This window comes from Anser cygnoides, chromosome 1, assembly GCF_040182565.1.
Source record: "Anser cygnoides isolate HZ-2024a breed goose chromosome 1, Taihu_goose_T2T_genome, whole genome shotgun sequence".
Classification (NCBI taxonomy): Eukaryota; Metazoa; Chordata; class Aves; order Anseriformes; family Anatidae; genus Anser; species Anser cygnoides.
In genome coordinates this window covers 9809898-9835641 of record NC_089873.1, presented here as the reverse complement: position 1 = coordinate 9835641, position 25744 = coordinate 9809898, and the positions used below count along the sequence as shown (strand labels likewise).

The window sequence follows — 25744 nt, the reverse complement described above, 5'->3', positions numbered from 1 at the left end:
TTTGTTTGTTTTGTTTTGTTTTTTTGTTTTTGTTTTTCCCCAGTCAGACTGCTGGAGCTGTTCCAGTTTACCTGGGATAAATGCGTCTTGGGTGTATCTTGCTGGCTGACGGGTTTAGGTGTTCAGAAGACAGAGGAAAAGGAACTTATTTTGCCCTTGCCCATCATTACCTTGTCTTCATATCATTAAAATATTCACCAGAGTAGGAACAGGACCTGAGAACTCTTTCACCGTGCATATCTGATGGTGAATATTTGCTGACAAAATTATGGGAGCAGAAATGGGGCCCATTTTCAAAAAGGTTTAGGTGGTGCTCATGAATTAAGCAAGTGTAATGAAGTATTATAAATGATATATTGATTATCAATAACTTTTGAAAATCTACATATAGTTGGATACAACTAGAGGATATATATATATCTCTAGTTCAGAAATCTGGCCTATTACTATCTGACCCACCTATAATCATGATATTGGATATATTTTACTGTATTGAAATACTAGCAATAATTCTACAACTTCTGTATGCATGGGTGCAATTCCCACCAAGCTTTAAGAGTAATATACTTCATATCCATTTGGAATTAGACTATAAATTTCTTAGGCCTAGTTTTAAAAGCAGACACTGACGGTCACTAGGTGGCATCCTTATGTTAGAAAATAATGCAGCAGGAATTAAACTGCACAAGAAGAGGGGAATAAATTATTTCCAGCTCCAGGCTAATCTGAGTGGAGTTTTCAGTGGCGCGGTTTCCTATGTCCTAAAAAATAATAATCATGACTAATCAATTCAAATAATATTTGCTGGCATATATAGATATATACAAAAAAAAAAAAAAGAAAGAAAGAGGAAAAACAAGAATTTTTCCTGTTGGTTTCCCTCAGTGTGTGAGTTTAGTTTCTTTCAAGAGATATATATATATATGAATGTAATGGTACAGTAACTCTAAATAATGATTCTGAACAACATAGACTAGTTTGGCGGCTGGGGCTTGTTCAGAGACCTCTGCTGATTCAGAGCTGAGCATAGCTTTCCCTTAGGCTTCACTTTATGAAGAATGAACATTGCCTTGTAAAATACATGTTGGTGATTTAGTGTAAAATATTGGCAAGTGAAACTACATATAAGTTATAGTGTCAGAAGTTAACCAGAATTAATAGAGAACTTTTTTTTAACAACACAGAGGTGTTTAAACAACAGAACTTGCCAGTGTCTGAATAATGTTCTAATCAATCCTTACAACACAAATTAATGTGTTACATTAGTCAGAAATCCCCCTTTAAGAATTCCATTGGATATTTTTTTAATTTTATTTTTATTTGTGTGTGTGTGTGTGGTTTTGTTCTTTTTTTGGCGAATTTTTGTGATGTGTAATAAAAAAAATATGATTCCTTTATCCTTTCGACGTGGTGTTGAAACATGGAAAAAAACTCAGTGTGGGATAGATGATTCTTCACATTTTGCTAGTGCTCAGGATACATACAAATATTCAGAAGTTCAGATGGGAAGCCTGTTCATTTTGTCTGACATAGGTCTAAATTCTGTATGCATAACTAACCTGCTGGTATGGTATCCCACCATACACCCAAAAAGTTATCACTAATTTTACCTGTGAGATCCTGGGATAAATAAATTGAAGTCCCAGTCTTGGATGGATATTGTTCCATGAAAGCTATTTTACAGATACAGAAATTAAATCTGATTTTTTCAGTCAAGTGTTACTAATCTAAACAGAAGACAAGTGACAGGAGTGAACAGACAGGTGAAGGCCTAACGAGGATGATGAGATACTGAGGAGTCTGGCAGAGATCTCAATTCAAGAACATTCAACGTAATTCTGAGATCTTTTACACTTTTAAGAGGATCTACTTTTTTTGCTCTACAATAGTCCTTTGCCTATGTCCTTTAAATCTATGTTATGAATTTTGAACACCACTCGGTTTTTACAAGTGCTGAATAATTCTAACTTAAGAGAACTAACTGAAGTTGAGTTTTGAAAAACCCTAGCAATATTTCTACTTTTTCTCCTCCACTGAAAGCCTACTACTACATATCAACTCACTCCGATCCTAGTTGCAGGTTTTTATAGTGCTGCAAATCACACTGATAAACCAGTGTCTTCCAATGAAAATCAGCTGCAAATTGAGTGATTTCACAGACCATCACATCTCTTAGTCTCATCCAGTAAAATTACAGATTCAGTAAGGAATTATATTCACACATACTAAACAAATTGATTGCTAAAATTATGTTTTAACACAGCCTAGTTACTCCTGCTAAGACAAGAATGGAAATTTTCATCCACCCCCTTTTTTTTTTCTTATTTAAGAAAAAAAAAAATCCCCCTCCCTCCCCCCCCAACCAAAAAACAGTTTTAGCTCAAGTGATGTGCACACACTTTTAGCTACTACTTGTTTCAAGCAAACAAATACATTAAAATTCTGTTGGGACCAATTAAAGGTACTTTTTTATATATATATATATATATATTTTTCCCTATTCTAGTCTATCCTTGGAGTAAAGAATAGGGCATAATTCAAACAATTCCAAACTTTTTTCCTCTAAAATCAAGAATTCCTAGAAAATAACCCTTAAAGTAAAATAGATTCATAAGATCTGATAAAATATTGATAAAATTTTAACGTTTATATAACAGTCTCTGAACTATGCACCAATTCCTTAATGTTACTTATTTCCCTATTTTAGTTGATTAATTAATTATCTGGATGTGGCAGTTTTACACCATAACCATATATAATCTTCAGGGTGAATGAGTTTAGGGTATATGTGAAATCATAAAAAAAAACACGATTATAAAGATCTTAAGATGTATCAAGCATATGTGTATATGTGAAGTATTAAGACAAATGTTTCTTTTCACTAGGTTTAGGTCTACTCACACTTACTTGTTTCTAATCTACTCAAAATGCCTTTCATAATATGCAAAGTTAGAGCATGTATAAAACCATGAGTCTGATTTTTTTCTGGTGTCTGTGAACTACACACAAGTTGTGTGCTACAAATGTGCTTTGAGGTGATCAATTAAGTTGTTTTTTTTTGTTTGTTTGTTTGTTTGTTTTATTCTCACTTTAACATCCATTCATGTCTTAGTTTAAAGAGGCTCCTGCTATTAATAATGAGCTCATATTTACTGGTTTTAATATAACTGATCTACAGCATACCAGTTTCAGTCCTTATTGGGGTCTCTGTTTCACAGAAGTCCCCAAACTATCAGATAATTTTTTATGTGCTCTTTTCATTACTGTTAGTTTCAGCAGACTAAGGCACACAATCAGAAAAGGTATTTTTTCATTGTTAATGTTGTTTTGTTGTTTCATTCCTTTAAGGGGTTTCATCACGCTCTTTAATGATACATATGACAGACCTTCTCCATCTCATACAGACTTACTAACAGACCAACCATATTTCTTGACAGCAATCTCTACCACATAGTAACGACCACAGTAAAGTCAGATTTTTGCCTGAAATCTGTTACAAATATATGCTGTTTTGGAACTCTCGGTGTAAAAATTCCCAATTATTTTAAATTATTTGGTATAGTTTACATAAAATGCATGTGATTTCATTCCAAAAACTTAATTCATACAATGAATTTTTATAAATAGGCTGCTTCCACCTTGGAAGTTGATTTCCTTCATTAGTTATTAGTATGCTTTTTGTACCTGCTTCAAACTGGAAGATGAAGTAGATATAAGCTATTCATCTGTAGTATTTTTTTTTATGTGAAATACCATTGTATGACTTTGTACAAAGTGGACTAACTCTGTTATAAATAAAGGTATAGAATATAAACATCATCTTTCATGCATTTCTTTTTCTGTCAGCCATACCTTTTTTTTTTTCTTGTCAACTTTTTTTTTCTGTGTCAACTACAATTAAAATACTAGCTCACATTTGTAGAAAGCTATACTTTTACCAGTAAAAAGCCACAAATTCAAAAGAAATTAGCATTTGTTTAGTCAGTAAACTTTCTCACTATAAGTGCTTTTCTGTCACTCAATCAGTCTTTTGTTCTGAGAGAAACTGTATTATTTTTAGTTAATTGTCTAGAATAAAAGAAAATATACAAATACATTAAACTGTTCTAAAATTGTAAGAACAGAAACAATTATCAGAATGGATTCCTTTGGTGGAAAAACTTATTCAAATGTAGTTTAAGTTTATCACTATATGCTTGTGAAATATTGCAGGTAACAAAATATAGGCATAAACTAATTTCTCAGCTTTCAAGAGCTAGTGTGGTCTAAATTAATCAGTGTGCATGAACGGATTTCAAACATAGTTTTGATTATTGAAAGCAGATGGGAGAGTTCATTAGAAATAAAAGTCCAAAAGTTTAAAATGCAGTTTATCTAGACATGAACATTTTATTCAGCCTGCTTGCCATCCAACATCCATTCTGTTTCCTGATAGTGACAATTAATTGCTAGAAGTTAATTGTTCATAAACTGAGGAATTCATCACAAGCTACTTTACTACTGGGTCAGATAACCTGTAATAAAACATATAACAGCATGTATGTATAGTTTTAAAGCCAAGTCACGGATTATTGTTTTCTTGAAGTGGGTTTTTAACTGAAGTGTCAAAATACGCAAAGAGACACAGCACAATAGATTCTGTTTCTTCCTAAATTTATCTATCTAAATCTGGTTCTAATCAGCGATGGTGCAAATGATCTTGCAAGATGAAGAGCTTTCAAACTTTTATCAGAATTAGATAAAGCTTCTTTGTTAGTCTAATCCTCACTGCTAACCAATAGCTACACTGGTGTAGACTGTTGTGTTAATGCGAGTTAGATATGGTTCTTACACAGGTGGAAGCAGACTTTGGATTGTTTTGTTAGGAAGAAAAGGAAGCTGTGATGTGAAAGCCTTTGGTAACAGGTTTGCCTGAATCCTTTTCAAGGATATGCACATTGTCTGAACCTAAATGGGTGCAGCCTAGGGGTAGAGTCTCCAAGAGAACACTGACTTCATACCAGCAGTAGTTTTCACTTTCTAATAAAATTGGAGGATGTGAAGAGGAATGCAGCCTGCAAGTGTTGGAGGGAAAACTGGAAGATCAGTTCTGAAGAGTTTGTGGTGCAGGAGTTGACATCTCCTGCCTTGGGGTCATGGCCACCATGAGCAGATATCAGGGCTTGGCTGAATGAAGGGCCATCCCTTCCTTTTAGAATTAATTTGGGATAGAGGTCTCAGTCTCAATTTCAAACGTCAATTAAAAGATTCTTTAACATTAACCATATTTGGTTAATGTCTTCCACCCTTTTTAAATGGATACCTACAGAGATAATGTATACATATTCTGTCCTCTAAGTAGCAGCGTTAATTCTGTTTATTCTGCAAACTGTATGTCTCTGGTTAGTAGAATATAGTGAAATACATGGAAATTAAAAACAAAACAAAAAAACAAAACAAAACAAAAAACACTTTAGGATGTTTTTCTTAAGTGTTAGAAGTGTTCAGTTTCAATAGAATTCTAAATAAAAATAATAAATATAAATAATTTTGTTATGGTTTAAAAATATTCTATGATCACTTGAAATGATAGAATTTCCAGTGGAGGTCTTGAAAAACAGCCAGTAAATAACTTTCTCAGGTCATATTATTGTTGATGATGGGGTGAGAAATTGTCTATTTCTTGCAGTTGTACTAGTGAGCTGATAAAAACAATTTTTTTTTTTCTGTGTTAATCTTTCAATGTTAGCTTAGTGAGATTACGATTATTAGGAAAAGCTTATTTAGTGAATTTCTCTTTCAGTTAAAGCTGTGAGGATCCATAGGACCTCCCATAATCCAGGCAAAGTAATGAACAGACCAGAAGCATAACAACTAATCATTCGTCTTGAAATGCTCAGTGGGACAATCTGGCTTCCATTTAAGCAAATAAAATTCACGTTGATCTCACAGTAGGAACATGATCAGGTTAATTTATTTAGTTAGTTCTGTCTGAATAAAGGTTGAGAAGGACTTCAAGATTAGACCATGAGGTTTCAGGCCTACAGCAAATTCCATGGGATGAGCCTTTGTTCCCAGGCTGAGCTAAGACTGGAATCTGTTAAAAAATTTAGAAACAATTTAGAAATAAGAGTGGAAGAAAAGCATAACAATCTGTATGTAATGGATTGTGAAAGGTCAGTCAAAATACTTTTTATTTTTCCCCTTGATTCTTTCATGTTTTCTTAAACCACCAACTCAAGAGTTTGAGTTGTAATGTTTGATAATGGAAATGAACAAGGTTTTGATGAGTTGCTGTAATTTGAGAAATTTGGCTTTATTGGTAAATATTCTTCTTGTGATTTGCTGATGTAAAGGAACAAATAAACCATGCTTATAAAAATGTATCTGTCACTCATGACAAATACTTCCTCACAATCAAGGGTTATCTATATCATTGTAGTTAATAATTAGAAACTTTAACTGTTTAAATTAAAGGTCCAACTTTAAGATTTGAAATGCAATAGAAATATCAAAGGCTCTCTACTTTTTTTTTTTTCTCCCTGAAAAACTTTAAAATTATTTGTTCCTTAACCTCTCTTTTCTAGTTCTTTCTTTCACAGACTATTCTTCTAGAATACTCAGTTTTCATTTTATTTATGTTTCCTAAAAGCACATAGTCACTGTGTTACTCCCTAACCGTATCTAAGTTTAACCCTTTACCTGCTGTTCCAGTCTATTTTTAGCCAATGTACTGTAATATTGCTAAGACTGTGTTTACTTGATCTCACAAAATGTTTTCAGGAACACATTACAGAAGAAAAAACATATGATTTGCTCTACTACAACTTCAAAGGTCCCAGCCCAGCGTGATAAACTCACCAGCAAGGCACAGAGAAGCACTATCTAACAACAGCTTTCTGGCACTGAGGGACTTACACTGAATTCTCTCATTATAACTGTTGAGTATAAGATCAACCCTCAAAACAGAGAATCTTCCATTTTGTGTGTGTTTTTTTATAAGGCAGCACTGAAATAAATCTGTGTCAATCCCCCCCAAACTATAATTTATATAAACAATAAGTGCCTCAGATACAAAAAACAGTTAAATTCACGTTTTTACAAGATGTCTGTTATTCAGATTACATCTCAGAAGAAGAAAAATGGTTAGGTTTGCATATTTGTATCACTGTTGTAAAAGATTAATCTAGGCATATTGCTTTGCTTTGAAGGAAAACAGGAAATTATTATTTTCAAAATTACACAACAATCAATTACCTTTTCAGGATGGTGCATGTCATATAGCATCTACTTACTTCAGTGAGGCACTCTTGCTGAAGTTAGTGCTGCCTAGGATGTAATATTAATGTGGGCAACACTGTGAGGATTAAGTATGACATGTGGAAGAACGTTGCAGTGAAAGACTGACAACACCTTCAGTGTGCTGAAGAAAGAGACTCAGAATGAATGATTGACAGGATTGTGAAGGTTGTGACATAAAGATCATTACCAATTAAGATGGAGGTGAAGGAAGAACTGGGGTCAAAAGGGCACCTGCCTCGTCCTCTCTCAAATTTGTGCGATTCCAGTTGAAACAGATGATCCTTTAAAAAATAAATCACAGAAAACAGCATAAGCCCTGCAGGCAAATAAAAAAATCCTCAGAGACCAACTTTAACTTTGTAATACTTTTGTTCTGAATTGAATTCATTAGGGAGTAAATGCAATTACTGTTGCTCACTGATATACTTGTAAAAATTATCTGGCTTTCTACAAATCACCATTGTGTTTTCACTGCCCAAAAAAGTCATTAAAATATACAGTAAAATTTTACTTGTTTCATTTCTATGGGAGTAGGGAGGGAAGATTCCTCTATCTTTTCTCCAAATCACCTAAACATTAGATAGATATCTAGCCATGGAATGTATTTTCTCTCTTTAAACATTTTTTTTTCCAGTAGTAGTTAAATATATCATGCTGTGTTATCTTCTGTTGGTAGCTTTGAGATGTTTATATATATTCTTCCTAAAAGTGTATTTAGGAATGAATCCACAGATACAGTTTTCAGAGCAGATGTGATTTCTGCAGTAAATTTAAAAGAATATCAGCATAAGAAGGATATTGGCAACTTTGTTAATTTCTGTTTGTATAAGGCTTTGAAGGCTGAGAATTGCAATTCAAATTTTCATTTGAAATGCTACTTTTGTCTCATCTTTCTCAGAAGAGTCCAATAGATACTGTTGTCTGATGAAATTACCAAGTGACAGCCATCACCTTTTTTAAAAAAATGTGTAAACAACAACAAAAAATATTACAAAATCCTGGGTGGAGAATAAAAGGGAAATAGAGAGAAAGCTCATCTATAAAATCTTCATAAGCCACTCAGCCATCAAGTGTGTAACTAAGAAACATTATAATAGTCTAGCAGTTCCAGTTTGAAGTAATAGTTTTATTCAAAAGGTTAATGAAATACAGATTATATAAACATATCAAATAAATTCAATCTACCTATTCAGTAAACTAACCTCAGATTCAGGTTGCTAATATAATATTTTTAAGGCATAAAATGACCTCCATGACATAAAATAACGGCAGGACCTCCAAATCCCCCAGAACTCTGATGTGGATCTGCTTGTATTTCTCCCTGGATCTTGCCCAAAGAGGTCCAGGAGCTTTTTAATGATAAAAGTCAGGTTTCATTAGACTGCAAATTAGAATAATTCAGTATTTCCTAAGGAAAAAAAAGTCTCAGTATATCTACACTGGACAAAATAAAAATAAATAAAAAATGTTAAACTTTTTTTTTTTCCTCTTCATACTGTGTCCTGATAGTCCTTGCGTAGTTTTATGATCTTTTAGTCCTTGCCATTATAACAAGTTCTTTTTTTCTACTGTTGGTTACAATTCATTTATCTTGGGGAGTATCTGTGGGAAGGTGTTACAGTGTATGCATCTCAGTCCCCAGAAAGTTGTGCTTTTGAGAGGCACAGAAACTTGATTATGTGTCTGCTTCGTCTAATGCTTTATGCTTCCCTCTCCATTCAGGTCACCCTCCTGTGTCCACCCATCCAACTCTAAAACCTACAAATCTCTCTTCCCAGCAAAAAAAATATTCCCTTCTCTTTAAGTAGAGAATTTATGCTCCTAACTGTTCATGGCAGTTATGTTTTCCTAAAAGAAACGTAAAATATGTACAAGGAGAAAAGATGTAGAAGAAATACTAACCATTGCATATGATGGAAAACTAATAAGATAATTAAAAAATAAAATAAAATAAAATAAAATAAAATAAAATAAAATAAAATAAAATAAAATAAAATAAAATAAAATAAAATAAAATAAAATAAAATAAAATAATAAGGAAAGTGGGAAAGTTGTGGAGCTGTTAGTGCCCACTTCTGGATGTTTAATGGAATACCTCTATGTGTCATATTGTAGTACCTATCTTTCATTCCCATCTGTCTAAATAATACATTTTTTTTTTCCTGCAACTTCTGGCCAGAAAGTAAGAATTCCATTAGTAGGATAGTTTCCATAGAAATGGAATGTAACCCAGAATGCAGTTCTGGAAAATAAAACATCTCTTTTTTATCTACTTGAAGTGAAAAAGCCACACCAAAATAAAAATAACAAGAAGAATCCCCACAAAAGCTAGTATCAATCCTAAAGCCCGTGAGGTAACAAGACACTCAGAATCTTATATCTCCAGAAGCTCCTTTGTTGACCAAACCTGGCACATTATCCACAATTGTGCCTGATGTTAAAGCTGATGCAGCAAAAATATAAGCATTCTGGGTAGAGAGCAGTGTTGCAAGAATACTATTTTATGCTTTATCAGCTACAACTGTACATCAGTAGTAACTATTCCCACTCTGCTCTTGGGTAAATGTCAAACAATGAAGAAATATCTCTGTGTGTGGAAATCTCAACCCCATTCCACACTTTTCAGACATCACATACATACTTTTTTTTATTATTTATTTATTTTTAAATTAAATACCATAATATTTTGGGTCAACAGTAGAAAATGAATAGCAAGAAGAACTCAGGAAGGGAAAGAAAAACTTTCTGAAATTACACAAAGGGACTAGGAATTCATAATTGTCATAAAATATCATATAAAAGAATGTCTGATTTTATTTATTCTCTAATCAGGTATTAAAAATAAAGTTACTCATGAGAGAGCTAACCTTCTGTGACCTTAGCTAAAGTATTTGTCAATGGACCAGCTTAACAAAGAAAAAGAAGTTGTAGAAGTAAAAGGAGAGATAAATTCAGAGTTTCAAATTTAATATAATTTCATAGTCTTAATAGTTTCCATTGTTTTTCCCACAATAAAAGAAAAATGGGCTGGCCAATGATAGGAAAAAAGGAATAATATTGTAACTTATTGAAGAAACATACTCAGGTAAAATGATCGAGTATGGAAACAAAAATATTTTGAATCAATACTTGTAGAAGTTATGTTATTTATATCTTGTGGTTTATATTGTAAGGTTCATATTTCATCCTATAGAGGAAAAAAAGTGAAATTTCCCTGGACAATATATGATCTCACTTGTTTATCATAAATCAGATTTCATATTCAGATCTTCTCCTGGTAAAACTCCACTCATACAGACCATTGAGTCTTGGTGCATTGTGGGATTCTTCCAGAAGATGTGGAAGGATTTTGAGTCACTGTACTCCAAAGTCTAGTATGACAATGAAAAAATTACTAATGTAGTTAACCATTCACCTGAGAATTAGAAAAATCAGTGGTGAAGATAAGCCCATCTCTTTTAACATTCATGACATATACGTGTTTAATACAGCTAACTGTATAACCATGGAATGAAAACATTAGGCAGCATGCATAGTGTCCGTTCACTATCTATATTTTAACAGCTGGAATTTCTGAATAAGGATTATAACTTAAATATATAAACCCTTGCTAACAGTGAAAGTAAACAAAAGTTTGGATTTCAATGTAACTTGGAGATGTTTCTAAATGGATCTCATCAGTCTGACTGAGGATGATACAAAACAGGATGCACATCTCATAAATGCTTGCAGATGCATGAAACTGTCTGAAAAGTCACTGCAAAATGTAAGCAGTGACTTCTCCAGGAGAGATTTTCTACTTTCACATTTTAGGACAGCATACCAAATATTCCATGGTTGCAATAAGTTATTCCCATTACTGAAGCAAGTGACTGAAAATCAGGTGTTAAATGTGTCAGCTTCCACAGGATGCCAATTTAAATGAAATAAGCGTTACACATTAATAACCAGCTTTGAAGGCTAATACCATAATTCTAACCCTCCTTGCTGTTTGTGACATTGGAATACTTTGAGAAATGTCAGAAGAAAACCGACAGTTTCCTCATTATTATCCAACACAGCAATTCAACATCACAACTTATTTTATGGGCACTCCTCAGTGGTTAGGATATAAGTCATGCAAAAATATATATGTAGAACTGGGAGTGGAATTACTAATTTCTTCATGTAGTTTGGAAAAAAATGGTGCTCTGGGTTTGATTTATGATAACTGTGACTCAGAAAACCTTATACACCTTTAAAATAATTGTGTAGTTTAAAAGGATAGAAGATATTTCCAAGGGTGTCAAGCATTTTACCATTAACTTGATATGAATTGATAATTTTAGACAATGAAGAAGAATGTAGGTTATAAATAATAATGAAAGAAAAGGTCAATCAGAGACATTAAAATTTAAAGATTGTATTTAACTTTTGTAGCAGAAAATTGCTTTCTCTCATGCCAAGAGCTGCTTTGCTCTGGTTCGACAGCATTTATGCATGTGATTAATTTAAAACATATGCTTTCTTCCATTGCTATTCAGCAAAGTACCTAAGCCTATTCTCAGCTTTAATGCAATGTCTGTATGTTTTGACTAAATCAGGGGTTTAAAAAATATAGAGGCTTTGTTTGGGATTTCCTATGATATAATTTTTATGAGAAAAAATAATTTGATTTTCTGGAAGTGGATTTCTTTTTCACTCTCAATTGTTAATATTTTCCAGGTAACAAAAAAATTAAAACATACCACAGTGACATTTTTAAAGGAAATTAAAAAAATTTCAGAACCTTTAATTACATTCTTAACTGTATATGCATACTTGCAAAGTGTAAAACCAAGGTCTGCTCTCCAGGAGATGTGCCTTTTTATTGTTATTATTATCATTATATTCTATATATATAATCTTTTTTATTTATATTGAAAAATGGTAAATCATATTTAAAGTATTTTGACAGATGTCTATACTTTTTTTTTTTTTTTGTGAATACAGTTCTTAACATTGGGTATGTTACTTCCTATCACTATAACTCACTGCAAAAAATTCATTCTTAGCTCTAATGATCTCATAATTACATGACCTTAGAGTATGCATGGCATTATATGCAAGAGCTATTTGTTGTGTTTCATATATTAGGGGCCACATATTTTGAAACTTTTTAAAACAGAACTAATAAAAACTATGAAGGTTCACCTGCAAATAGTGTTGAATGGTGAAAATATAAAATAGGCATGCATTGCGTGTGAGAAAGAATGAAAACTTTTTTTTTTTTTTTTTTTTAATATGGAAAATGTAGGGAGAATAAACATTAAAGATTTACCTTGTTTAATCATAGGGTTCTGATTGAGGAAGAAAAACTGTTGGGGTAGGACAGGACACATTGGGACAGACTGACTTCATGAGGGAAGAATATCTTAATGGACTGATTGATTAAATGACCTGTTAAAGTGGGATTTCAATAAATGTAATTGGATTTGGGCTCTGAAGCCCAGAGCAAAAAGGAGAGCTGCAAATGGAGGGGGTATGTGAAGGAGAGGGATCCTGAGGGGTTCTTCACCTTTCTACTGTGAAGGAAGCATGTCCAGAAGCTTTCATTGCATCTGTGTACACTGGTGCACAAGAGCTGGGAGGTTAACTCTCACTTGCAAGGCAATGTTCTCTCACAGGGTACTTCCATTGAGGTCCACTACAGTTTTGCCTTTGTTACTTGCCTTTGTATATTACTTTTATGACAATTACACTCAGACCCTTGTCACAAAATAATGGATATCATTCTTGGATTCACTCATTCTATGCAGTTATTGTTTTCTAATACTGTCTTAAAACCAAAGAAACAAAACAATAAAGTAACACATCGGAAAACATGTGATTTAAGAACTTCACCAAGTTTGGTATCCAATGGGACAACATTGCAGCTCTATTGACTGCTCTAAACTCCATGGGAATTAATGTAATTTATGAAATCTCCAAGTCAGTAACAAACTTTATTCTGTGAAAAATAGAATTTCAAGGTATTCAAAATAGCAAATATGCTATTTATAAACAAAAAAATATGTACTTTCTCATTTATTCATATAATTTTTAATGATGGTTTAATGTAACATTATACCTTTAAAGTCTGGCATTTTGCATATTTATATGCACCCATGCACACTCACATGACCTAACCTAAGGAAAAATGAACTTATATTAATGTTAATCAAATATAATATTTGTAGAGCACTTCACTGATGTAACTGGATTTTTTTCTCATGTGAGAAATGAAAATCTAGTGAATATAAAGATATATTTTTGACCACAGAAAAAACTTCATCTTGATTTAATTCTTTTTTGCACTATAACATTTTTAGTACAAATACACATCTAGGAAAGATGAACCTTGACTTCACAATTAAAAAAAAATTAATCTGAAAAATCACAAAAATTTTCAATAAATCAGAAGACAATATAACTCAAATACAAGTCTCCAAACTGAATTCTGACTCCATAATGACCTGTCTTAATCTGTGTCTTCCTCATCACATCTTACCTCATGTGGTAAAAGAGATAAACACTATATCTTTTCTTTGCATAACAACAGAAAATAACATATTGAGTTAGACCTGAAAAGACTTACATCATATATCCTTTTTGTATTGTAGCCCATATTTAGACAATAAGAAAAACATGTATTAGCAGTTTCTGATAATTAGAGTCCCAAATATTAGATGGGTGCCTGTTCAGTATAAATCCAACAGACTCATTAAGAAAAATTAAAAATCTAAAACCAGTAGAAAACTAATGAATACCATGGAGTTTATAAGACCTTCTCCAATTGCTATGCTATTTAAGTCAACAACTAGGATGCTCCAGAAGTGAAAAAATACCTTTCATTTCATGATGTAAAATCTTCTAAAAAAATTCCAAATGTTAATTTTCAAAAGTACCTGGCAAAAGCACTGGCAAAATATAGTTCTGCCTGTTGTCAGAGGATTACTAAATTTGAAAATTATGCCTTCCATGTTCATTCAATGGTTATTTTCTGATCCAAATAGGGATAAAATATTAAGGCTAGGGTCCTCAAAGAGCCATTTGAAATAGTCAGATCTCCTCTATTTGACATAAATGAGATTATTTCGGGGGGGTAGTATTTCTTCCAAGGATCTGTTTTCAATCCTCTTACTCTTCAGTGACATACTGAAAAGATCAATCATCATATGGGACGAGAGTGCATAAAATATTACAGACATTAAATCCTCCCTAAAAAATCAGATGTATTTTTCAGGTCTATGTCTTTTATTCTACATTCAAATGATTAATACGCTTCAGGCACCAATGAAAATACCTGTTTAAAATCTGTAGCTCTGTCAGACTGCTGTCTGGGTTTGCTGAAGGATTAGAAATTTGTGACTTCTGTCAAAATATCTGGCCTAAAGTAACAGAAATAATGTATTTCTCTGAGTTGATTCATGTGAAATACTCCGGCAAAAATAAAAACTGCATATAGAAATCATGGGCATCTGTCCTTGGCAGATCAATGTTATTATGCAGAAGTGATTGAATTCATCAGAATTTTAGGAGACACACTTTTACAAAACCTTAGCTTAGTACAGATGAACTCATTAGGGTTTTATGGTGTATAGGACCATTTCCAACATTTGTATATGGAGATATAGCCTTATGACCGGGTGAAAGAAGAGCTATAGAGAGTACAAAAACTATGCAGATAAGCAAAGGAAGTTTTGTGAGGAACTGCTCTGTATTTACATAGAACAGAGCCTAGACAGCCAAGAGTTTCCATTTTCCTTGATTTTGACAGTCTAAACTTGTCTTGAGACTGTGAGGGTCACACCAGAGCAAATACAAGATAAAAGTCTTTTTATTTGATGATTGCCATCATAACAATTAGGGGAGAAAAGTCAGGAAACAGGGAAGGATACAGCTCTGTATTTTGAGGTTAGATTACAGGATTTGATGATGAATGGAGGAACAGATGCATTAGGCACAGAGAAGACAACGATTACATTCAACTGAAATGCATTTTAGAAAGAAAGAGATACTCTGGGGAAGTGCTCTCTGCCTAAGGGAGCCTTAGATAGATAATAGTCCTTCCACAGAGCTACAGTAAGGCATGCCAAAATGGGCATTCTGGAAGAAAGGGCAAGGGATTGGATCCACTGCCTGAGGAGCCTCCAGCTATTTGCTCTTGATGACACTAATGAACTGCAAGAAATATTTCTTTTTAGTTTACTTTTTAATCTGGATTTTTTTTTTGATAGATCTTAGTCAAGAAAAAATAAAAAAAAAAAAACAGTGAAATTTTATAAGAATTATTGAGTATTAAAGGTGCATTTTATAAACCTGTATTATCTAAACCCTGTCATTGCTCAATTTTTGCTGGTTTTAATTATGATGACTAATACCTTTTTGTGTAGTACCTCCACTCCTCAAATAATGCCATAGAATTCATACGGTACCCTCTCTTAGAAAAATAGTTTCTATCATAAATAAAGGTGGCAGAATCTAAAAATCAGTATGATGAGGACTGGAATGTTTACCTATCCCAATCAGATTACCACACAGGTGGAATATTTCTTTCTCTTTGGGTTAATAACATTATACCTCTGTATTGATTCATTCTCTCCTAACCATCTGTCTTTAATCTTCTAAAAGACAGGTTTAATACAATGGAAAATTCATTTCATATGGGTGATCAATTCATAATCTCTACCGATCTGCCAAATTAAATTTAAATTTCAGATATAGACATATTTAGATAGTGCCCAAAAGTAGTGTATGTCACTCACCCCATTTTATGGATAAGGAGTACTGTCAAACGAACCTGTTCTTCGTTACAATGTGTAAGATTGACTGATAAGAACAACTGTGCTGATATAGAATACTTGACTTTCTCTGTGGCATTTGACTTACTACATAGCTATTTGATGAAACAATGTGCATTGTGGAATTATTAAGGTATATAAACTGCTGATTTATAATAAAGTATAGTTGTTATTAGGTATGTATTGATGAATCCTCCTTTCCTGAAGGTTTTCCTAAGTTTTTGTTTTGTTTTGTTTTTATAGAAAGCTGATTTTTTTATATATTATTTTTATTTTTTAATTTAGCATTGATTTAAACAAATATATTACTTCTTTAATGGTAAAGTTTATGAATGATACAAAAAGACTCGTCAGGCATAACTACTGAAGAGAAAATGATAATAAGTGCTCTGAGTGTGTTCAGGTTATGGAATTCTCTAAACACAGAGTTAAAGGTCAGAAGCTGACAAAATATATTTTAACACAACCATATCCAAAGTGATATATCTTGGAAAAAGGACAACAGTTTATATCATAAGATATTACTTAAGAATTCCCTAAAAGGTGAAGGCTCAGATCTTCATTCAGTCAAACTACCTTCAAATACTGTAGTACCTTATTTGGGATCTTGGATATCATAAGTGCCTTGTTACAGCTAAAGGTGACAAGCATCTCTAGAGATCTCTTCATTTACCTTCTTATATGTGACTACTAATTATTTGTCTCAACTAAATGTGTAAAATTAACTGGAATAACTTTGGGCTCCAGAGAGTAGCTTTGAGTCAAGTGCGCAGAATGCAAAAATGAGAATTTTCAGTGTGATGCTGTGCCAAGAACTCAGCACTTAAATCTGTAAAAAGAGGAATCTCAAACTGAAGTAGGGAAGTGACCTTGCCTCATCAAATACCATGTCTGGTTCTAGTGTCCACACTTCCAGAACATGTAAAAATACTGCAGAGTTCACAGGAAGGACACAAATATGGCTGTGGCATTCTTGTGGTAGGAGATTTAAGGAGCTATATTTATTCAGCTTATCAAAAAAGTGAAGAGGTGGCTTGATCTTTGTGTATAGGTACTTACATATGGAAAAGATGTGGAAATGATAGTAAGAGAATTTTCAACTATGCTGTCACAGGCATATCAAGGTTAAATGGCAGGAAGTTGAAATTAGATAAATTTAACCTTGAGTAAGTGGCAATTTCCTAACTTTGAAAGCAATTAAATATTAGGACAACTCACCAATGAAAGAGTGGATTTACCATTTTTTGGATTATTTAAAATGACAGTACATATTTTCCTAAATATGTTTTAATTCAATATCTGGGATAAATTATCCATGCAGTGTGTGACTGATCTAAAATGTTCTGGTGGTCCTTTCAGGCCTTTGTTTCTATTTATGCAATACCAATTATTCCTTTCCAAGCAAAGCATTTGCAAGAACAGAATTGCCCATTCTTCATTAAATTTACTGAGCTTCACATATGTAACTGTTCATTAAGATAATTATTATAACTATCTCAAAAACTTGAATTCTCACATAGACATGAGCTTTGATTAGAAAGGAAAGTTTTTGTGTCATAAGAGGATGTTTATCTTTTCTCAAAAGTATCAGAGGCTGTCTAGTTTTGGAGATGGTGTTTTTTGAATCAGTGCGTAAAATCTTTTTCATGTGTTGCTTAGCTAGTACTTGCTTATTTTCATAGGGATGCATACATAAAACATGGATTGAGTAAGAAATATTTCTTCAGATTAAGGTTGGTGTTGGTCTTTTTTTTTGTTCCTTTTTCCTTTTTCCCTGTTGCAGCACAGCACCTTTGTTTTTTGCTGCGAGCTTAGAGATATGTAATAACTTAATTCATTTCCTGTCTGAGTTTAGGTAACATTTTAATCTCTCTTGAAACACACACATATTTCACTTCTAAAACCTGAAGTCCTTTAATCTAAATGAAATTTGAGGCTTTTGGATGTTTTCATGTAATTTAACAGCCTGTGAGGTGGCAATTCAGACTAGATGATATAATTATCTCTTCTGGTCAAAAATTCTATGACAGTGAGTGTCTTACTTGATGTCACTTTATGTACATGAACTCTTGACATTAGTTTAAAGATCACTCATCTTAACTAATAGTTTCACATGAATGCAGATACGGAGAACTTCAATAAGAAAGTAATTTCATAGAGTTTAGCATTGCAGATTCAATTCCACAAATAGATTGTGTTGATATACATGTTAAGATTTAGTGGATGGGTTTTTAAGTGGTGGCTTTTTATCCTTCCAAAGAGGAACACTGTCTCTGAGCAAATATTTTCAGGACAAGAATTTGTCACACATTCTATTTAATGAAGGACTGACCAACACCCACTTCTGTTTGATCAGTGGAACCAGATGTTCCTCCCCCCTAATCCTCTGCAAACTGAGAGCGGAGATGAGGTAATAGGAAAAACCATGGAGATGGAATAACTGTGCAGATCATTGTTTTGATTATAAAAAGGTACGTCAGAAAAAAATATCTGAACATAATAGACATAAATATGTATGGAATTTTGTTCCTTAACAATCTGAAATAATGATGACTTTACCAAATGTTGGTCAAGAACACAATAATTTTGCCATGTAAATATTAAGCTAAGATATTAAACTGGAATACTTGTATGTTCCTGTAAAGGCTGTTTCTTTCTAACTTACATGTCAATTCACTTCAATTGTTAAAGCAAGAACTGAGGGACTTATTTTACCTACATTTTTTGGGGGGGAAAGGCAAATGGAAAGCATATTGCACAGTTGAACCTTATCCTAATTACAGAATATATAGAAAAACAAGTGTCACTCCTCAAATCTAATGAATTATTAAGAGAAACACAGATTAGAAAGACAGGAGAAATTCCAGCCTGAATGAACTGTTCTACAAACAAGTACACCTGCTACTTCACTAAAGGCTGTTTCTTTCTAACAGGCCTTAAAGACTTGGAATTTAGAGCTGTTGTTCCCTGACAAGTGGAATACCATCAGGCTAATTGAAGAGGAAAGAGTTTAATAAGCAGTACATCAGATTAGAAATATTTAGGGTGGGATCCCTGAAACAACCAGGGTGTTTTGTGGAAAGGATGACTTAGTCCATCAGCTCTCTGAGGTGGAGAAATACAGCTGCAGGCAGTTTACTTAGTTATATGAGGCACTGAAAATGGTACTCTGCCAGCTCAACATACACATTAAAGATTTACAGCATGTTCTGGAAGAAAAGTTCTTGACCATAGAATCATACAATCATTTACATCGGAAAAGACCCTTAAGATTATCAAGTCCAACCATTACCTAACACTACCAAGTCCACCGCTACACCATGTCCCTAAGTGCCACATCCACACATCTCCCAAATATCCCTAGGGATGGTGACTCTACCACCTTTCTGGGCAGCCCATTCTAATGCCTATCCACTCTTTCTGTGAATAATTTATTTTTTTTTTTCTGATATCCAAATCTAAAACTCTCCTGGCGTAACCTGAAGCCAATTCCTTGTGTCCTATCACCTGTCACATGAGAAAAGGGACTGATGTGCACCTCAATACAACCTCCTTCCAGGTAGTTATAGAGAGAAATGAGGTCTCCCCTCAGCCTCCTTTTTTCCAGACTAAACAGCCCTAGTTTCCTCAGCTGCTATGTCTAATGCACTGTTCATTACCACATCTTCCATTCCCTCAACAGGTTTTTCTCATGCAGATAGACCTTAGTCTCCATAAATCAGTTGTATCTTGTTGTCTCCATATAGTTTATAGAAAAAACCTAGGTTATTATTTCTGCAAATTGTTTTCTTTTGGAATTTCCATTCATGTTGCAGATCCTATGGAGGTTGAGTAATACACCAAATATATTAGCTGTATTTGGTCGAAATCCCATACATTGTTAAAGCTACTTCATGGGTTTGTTAATAAGGCAGTCTGGACCTTTGAAAGGTGCTCCTAAAACTTGTTGCTCTGTTGAATAGATAGCTCATTAAGAAAAAACATTGTCTGACTGCAGGTTTATCTGCGGTCTACATTTTCATCTGATTTACCTATGGTTCATCATAATTCATCTAGGGTATTCTGAGCTATTTACAACAGTACAGGAGAACTGTTTTACTAGTAAGTAGATGTGAAGAAACATTGACTGATATGGAAAACATTTCTTGTTCTCATCTTCTTCTACAGACTCATCTTCTTATCTACTCATCTTCTAGTACAAAACTTTATTTTTCTTTTCCCTAGTGGCATCAAAGGCAACAGGAGTGACAACAGTTGATTTGCCAAGAATTGAAGCAATTTTTTTTTCTTTAATTTCCTTCATCTTTTCTTCATATTTTGTTTGAAGACTTATCTCATTTTGTTCTCACAGAGCGCGTGGGAAGGATACATATTCAGTGCATCATGGGAAATTTGGGTTGGAGGGTCTCTGACTCTTGCTTTGTTCATACACACACAAAAGTTAATTGTAATAAAATGAAGGAAATTCTCTTCTGGATGATAGACAAACCCAACCTCTTCCTGATATGCATGGCCTTTTTGACATTTGAAAATATTTCATGAAGTCAGTGATAATGAGCTTACTTAGCAGCTGGCAATTACCTTATGTTTTGTTGGAGTATGCTCTTTTGTAGTATGCTCTTTTGGAAACTCCAGCTTAGTTCTGTCTTCAGAATCAGCAGTCAAATTTTTCCTGATTTGTAACTTCTAAATAGCAGAAAAATGTTGGGTAATTTGTTGAAATGTTTAGATTTGGGAAAGCAACATTCATCAGAATCAAACCAATTAGAAAGAGAGAAAAAAAATCAAAAGCTGTTTGTTGCTATCATTGACCATAATTGTATATTTTTAGAAAGGTAATATCTGGCAACAGCATTACTAAAGTGAACAGCCTGGAATTCCACAGCAGTATCAATTAAACCAATATTAAAATAAAATAACTGTATTAATCTGTCATACATTTATTTTTTCAAATGGTTATATAATGTATCATAGAATTTATAAATAATTTGAATTAGTAAAATATATTTCATGAGACTGTAGTTGTAGAACAAAAGTTTGACATGGAATTCAACAAATCCAATAAATGTTGCTTATTTTTTATATGATTAACATGCTCAAGTATAATTATTTAAAAATATTTAGTTGAAATAATTAAAAACTTAAATTATTTAAAATAAAGATCATGATATTTCTATAATCATGATCTATAGATACTACTTCTAGTATGATATTTCTATAAGCCATGAAAAGCATGAAAGAATAATTTAATCATTATATAAGGTATCTGAATATAACTTTATTATGAAAGATTTCAATTACCATATAGTAAGTTAGATTAATATTTTCTAGGAAAACTGATTACATTTTTTACCTTTTTTTTTTTTTTTTTCAGAAACTTAAAGGTTCTGAATTTCAGTAAGTTACAATGAATAATGCTCTGCCAATTAGGCAACCAAATTCTGCCTATTTTTGAGAAAAAAAATATTTTGTCTTCACTGATTGCTGACAGGAGTCCAGTGTTTTGCAAGACACAACTCAAACCTGTTTTGGATGAGAAAGTATGCATTTGTAGTTGCATAGGGAGGAAAGACTATTTACTGGAGGAAGAACATTCTTTTTCATAAGATGGAGTGCACCTCACAAAAGCATGCTAATTATTGAATCAGGATAGACAATGATGTAGAATATGAATACAAGCATGAACCCGTCTTTGGGATATTATCACAGTCCAAAGGAAGAACTGTTATACTTCATTTTCTTACCAAAAAGGTATTCAGAAAAGGATAATTTAATGTAAGCATTCATTATTATCCAGCAACAAAATACATTTTCCTGCAACATGGGACTACTGAGACAGAAGAGCTAGAATCTCAGCTGGTTATTTTGTTCCACCACACTGTTTCTCTTGTCTTTTTCAGTAAATTGCAAGGGCCAAGGTTATAGAAAATACAGTCCTGCTATTCTATCAAGTTCTTAAACATCTACAATATCTAACTGTTATTAACATGCACATTACAATTCAAGAACCTGCAGTTTTTTACTGAGAGGATTACATCTTGCCTTGTCAGTATTGCTCAGGAAGCAATACTGACACTTAATTTAAGGTAGGGACCACAAAGCAAGTATTTCTTCTGTGTTGATACTTCTGGTTCATAATTCCATATGGGAGACTTAATGCTTTATATGCTCTGATAGCTAGGTATGTAGATACACAGAAGTCTGCTAAAATTATTTTTTTTCCTCCCACACTTGATAACTCAAAAGGTCTGCAAAGTGTCATTGTTAAAAGAAGGTATAGAAACATTCAAATATAAAAGATCTCAAAGAGATTCTGTTCAGAAGCAACCTACTTCACAAATCAAAATTAGATTTTGCTTATAATGAAGTTCAATATATTAAAAAAATATGAATATATATAAGAAAATTTCTTTCTATGCAGTAACTATGTATTATAAACCAGCATTTACCCCTTAAATAAAAAGTCTCAGTTTTACTAGCTTTTTGTTTGTTTGTTTGTTTGTTTTTAAGAGACATGTTTTTGCTGCTGCGTAGAATGGAATGTTCTTATATTTTTAAGATTGCTTTTGGTATGGTCAAATTTTCTCTTGTTGCATTGTGCTATTTTATCCCACTTCATTACAAATATTTATGTAGAGACATCTTTTTTCTTGTAATGTCTCCCCCTAAGATTATAATTCTCTTAATCAGTTTTCTGTTTGCTGGAAACATCACTAGTATCTGGGGAGCATGTTATCAAGCCAGATGGGTGCAATTGTGCTCTGAACTGGGTAGTAAAGAAGAAATAGATGCATTAATGTATAAGAAAGAACAAACCTGTTTTTGTACAACTGTTCTTAGTAATAAAAATAAATTCAGAAAAATGCACATTATGATGCTGTCATGGTCTCTATCTGAGGCTGGCTGGGAGCCAGTAGTGCTGTGTAAGGATCACTGTATTCCCTGATTAGGTTATTTCCATGGTTGGACCTAAAGAGTTTGGTGAGCAGCTGCCAACCATTTGTTATTCTCTTTTCCATGAAAGTCAGACAGCCAGACAGAGGCAAGAGAGCTGAGGTGGACGAAACTGCAAGACAATAATTGAAGTTACTGACTCAGGATACTCTCACCAGAGAGAACCACAGAGTCTGAACTGCAATTTTCTGAGGACAGATCTGGTCCCTTTACTTCCTGCAGTTATATGATAACCTTATCCTTCAAGATTACAATTTCTCCACTCAAGCACATACCATGTGTTATTTTTAAACTACCATACACATGGCACCTATCTTTTTTTTAATCCTGATGGTCAACTTTTCAGATAATGGAAACTAGTCTAGCTACTTATGTCCTTATAGCTACTGGTGTAGCAAATGAGTTTCCTGTTGGTCTACATAAACAGAAAAATTGTAATTTTCCCATGACTTCAGTGTGAGTAAAGTTTTAGAACTTCAGTTTTAAAAAGGAGAATAATAAACAAAAAGAAGGAAAGGAAGGACAGTGATACATAAGGGGAGGATCATGGGCCACACATTCTTATATACAAATCTTGTTTCTCATTATTTGTTTGTTTGGTTTCTATTTTTATTAGCCTGTTGCTTACACATTCCTAAATAGTGTTCCTAAATATATAGATATTGCTTCTTTTAAACTGTACAAGGAAGCCTGACACAAGGTTCATAATAGTACCAAAGAAGAAATGCAAATTCACTTTTTTTTTTTAATTGCTCATTATTTAGTTCCTCAGTTTTAGAAGACAGTGTATTTCTGAATGTCAAATAGCTTTAAATGTAAGTCCTGTACTGCATTCTTAACTATTGAAGTGCTTCTGATTTTAGCAGCAGATAAAGGTTTACAGCATAGACTGGATCCTTGGAGATTGTTTCTGGTGATGTGGTTCTAGTTTAATCTGTCAAAGGGGTAAACTTTTACACAGAAAGGCTTATTAAAATATATATATATATTACTAAAATAAATACCTTTATTGACTTATATGGTAGACTTTATAAAAATTTATATCTATTATTAATATTTATTTGAGCCAAGTGCTTATTTTAAATCATCTCTAGCCCCTATTCTTTGTTTTCCTGCTGTTCTGACCAATACACCAATAAGTAAAACTGTATGTATGAGAAAAGTCTGAAGAATAGCTGTTTCGACATAGTAGGCACAAAACTGCCAGCTAAATATGAAATAACAATTGGAGTGTGATGTAGAAGATGGAATAAAACCAGATTGCTTAGGAGAGCATAAGCTGAAATCTGTGAGAAAAGGAATTAGGGAAAACACATTATTAATAGACTGATAAAGTGAATAATTCTGATATGGAATAACTGCAGGTGTGTTGGGGTGGGAAGGAAGAATGTCCCCTGTAGTCACATATTTATGTTAACATACAGTTAAAATACACATTAAGATTATCATCATCATCATCATCATCATCATCATCGTATTTTAACTTAAATACTAACATACACTTCCTCATCCCTAGAAGTGATGAAGGACAGGTTGGATGGGGTTTTGAGCAACCCTGGTCTAGTTAAATATGTCCCTGCCCATGGCAGGGGGGTTGGAACTAGGCAAAAATAAATAAATAAATACAAGGTATATTTGCAATATTTCTTTCACAATTGAAGGTGACCCTTAAACTTACACAACATAATTCAAAACCAAACTTTAATTTTCTAGAATATAGCGGAGTTTTTTTCCAGTTTATCCAATCTCAGCTCCATAAAACATTAATTTTTTTTTCTTGTTGTATATACATACAATCAACTGATTATTTATAACATATCTTAAAGATTTTGGCAAACCTAAAATATGGAAAAGAAAAGGAAAACGCTTGTGAATATTTATTTAGAAGTTTTAATTTTTCTTATGATCATCAGTAAATTTGGTTATTATTGTTCATTCTATGTTATTTTATAAACAATATACAAAATTAAACCTGCCTCTAAAGTGGACTAATATAACTGCAATCAAATTGAAAATCCTCTCCATGGCATGGAGAAAGCAAGAACTCTCTTGGGTGGTGTTTTAACATCAGCTCCATGACAAACATTCAACTTTACTGGGAGATGTCACTAAACATGAGACAACTAAGCCAAACCATTATCCAGCGCATCTTCAAACTGCATGACCAGGAATCTCTGGTCAGATTCCTAAAAGCAGTCGTCACACATGCTTCTCTAGCATCCTACTGAAAATTTCCAAATTCAGGGCAGCTTGGATAAACAGTGGGATTCCTTACTGGTTGCTTTACCTTATAGTAGAATAAATAATTTTTTCATCACTACTAAGTATATGCAAAGAGATTGCTCTAAGTGTCCAATTTTCATGTTGAATTTCAGTTTTGATGTTTCCATATGGACCAGCAGGTCCAGAACTGATAATGTAATCTATACCTTTAATTTATACCTTTCCACACTATCTAAGAAGACTTTTTTTTTTTTTGAGGGAATTTCAGAATAAATTCATGATTTATTTATTTATTTATTTATTTATTGGCTGTATGTAGGAGCAGGAGGAAACAAGGATAAAGGGAATCAGGATGTAAGCAAGTCCAAAGTCCAACCAGTCAGCATTGTGGTCTCCATGTAGTAACAAAGTTTATTCATACAATCAGGAGAAGGTACTTAAGGACATTTAGACACTAATTTAAAATGAGGAATTGGTATATTTGG

General features: G+C 33.1%; 1 protein-coding gene across 4 annotated transcripts in view; it reads right to left on the bottom strand.

Annotated features, from left to right (window-relative positions):
- Window positions 1-25744, bottom strand: part of SEMA3E (semaphorin 3E) — a 150856-nt gene that overhangs the window by 30736 nt on the left and 94376 nt on the right. For 3 of the 4 annotated variants that reach the window (XM_013180479.3, XM_048062719.2, XM_066982189.1), the window contains exons 5-6: window positions 20664-20768; window positions 7469-7562 (exon numbers count right to left, since the gene is read on the bottom strand). In XM_013180479.3, the coding sequence (XP_013035933.1) occupies window positions 7469-7562; window positions 20664-20768 (199 nt within the window). The remainder of the gene's footprint in view (window positions 1-7468; window positions 7563-20663; window positions 20769-25744) is intronic. The other variant, XM_013180480.3, reaches the window with a different exon arrangement.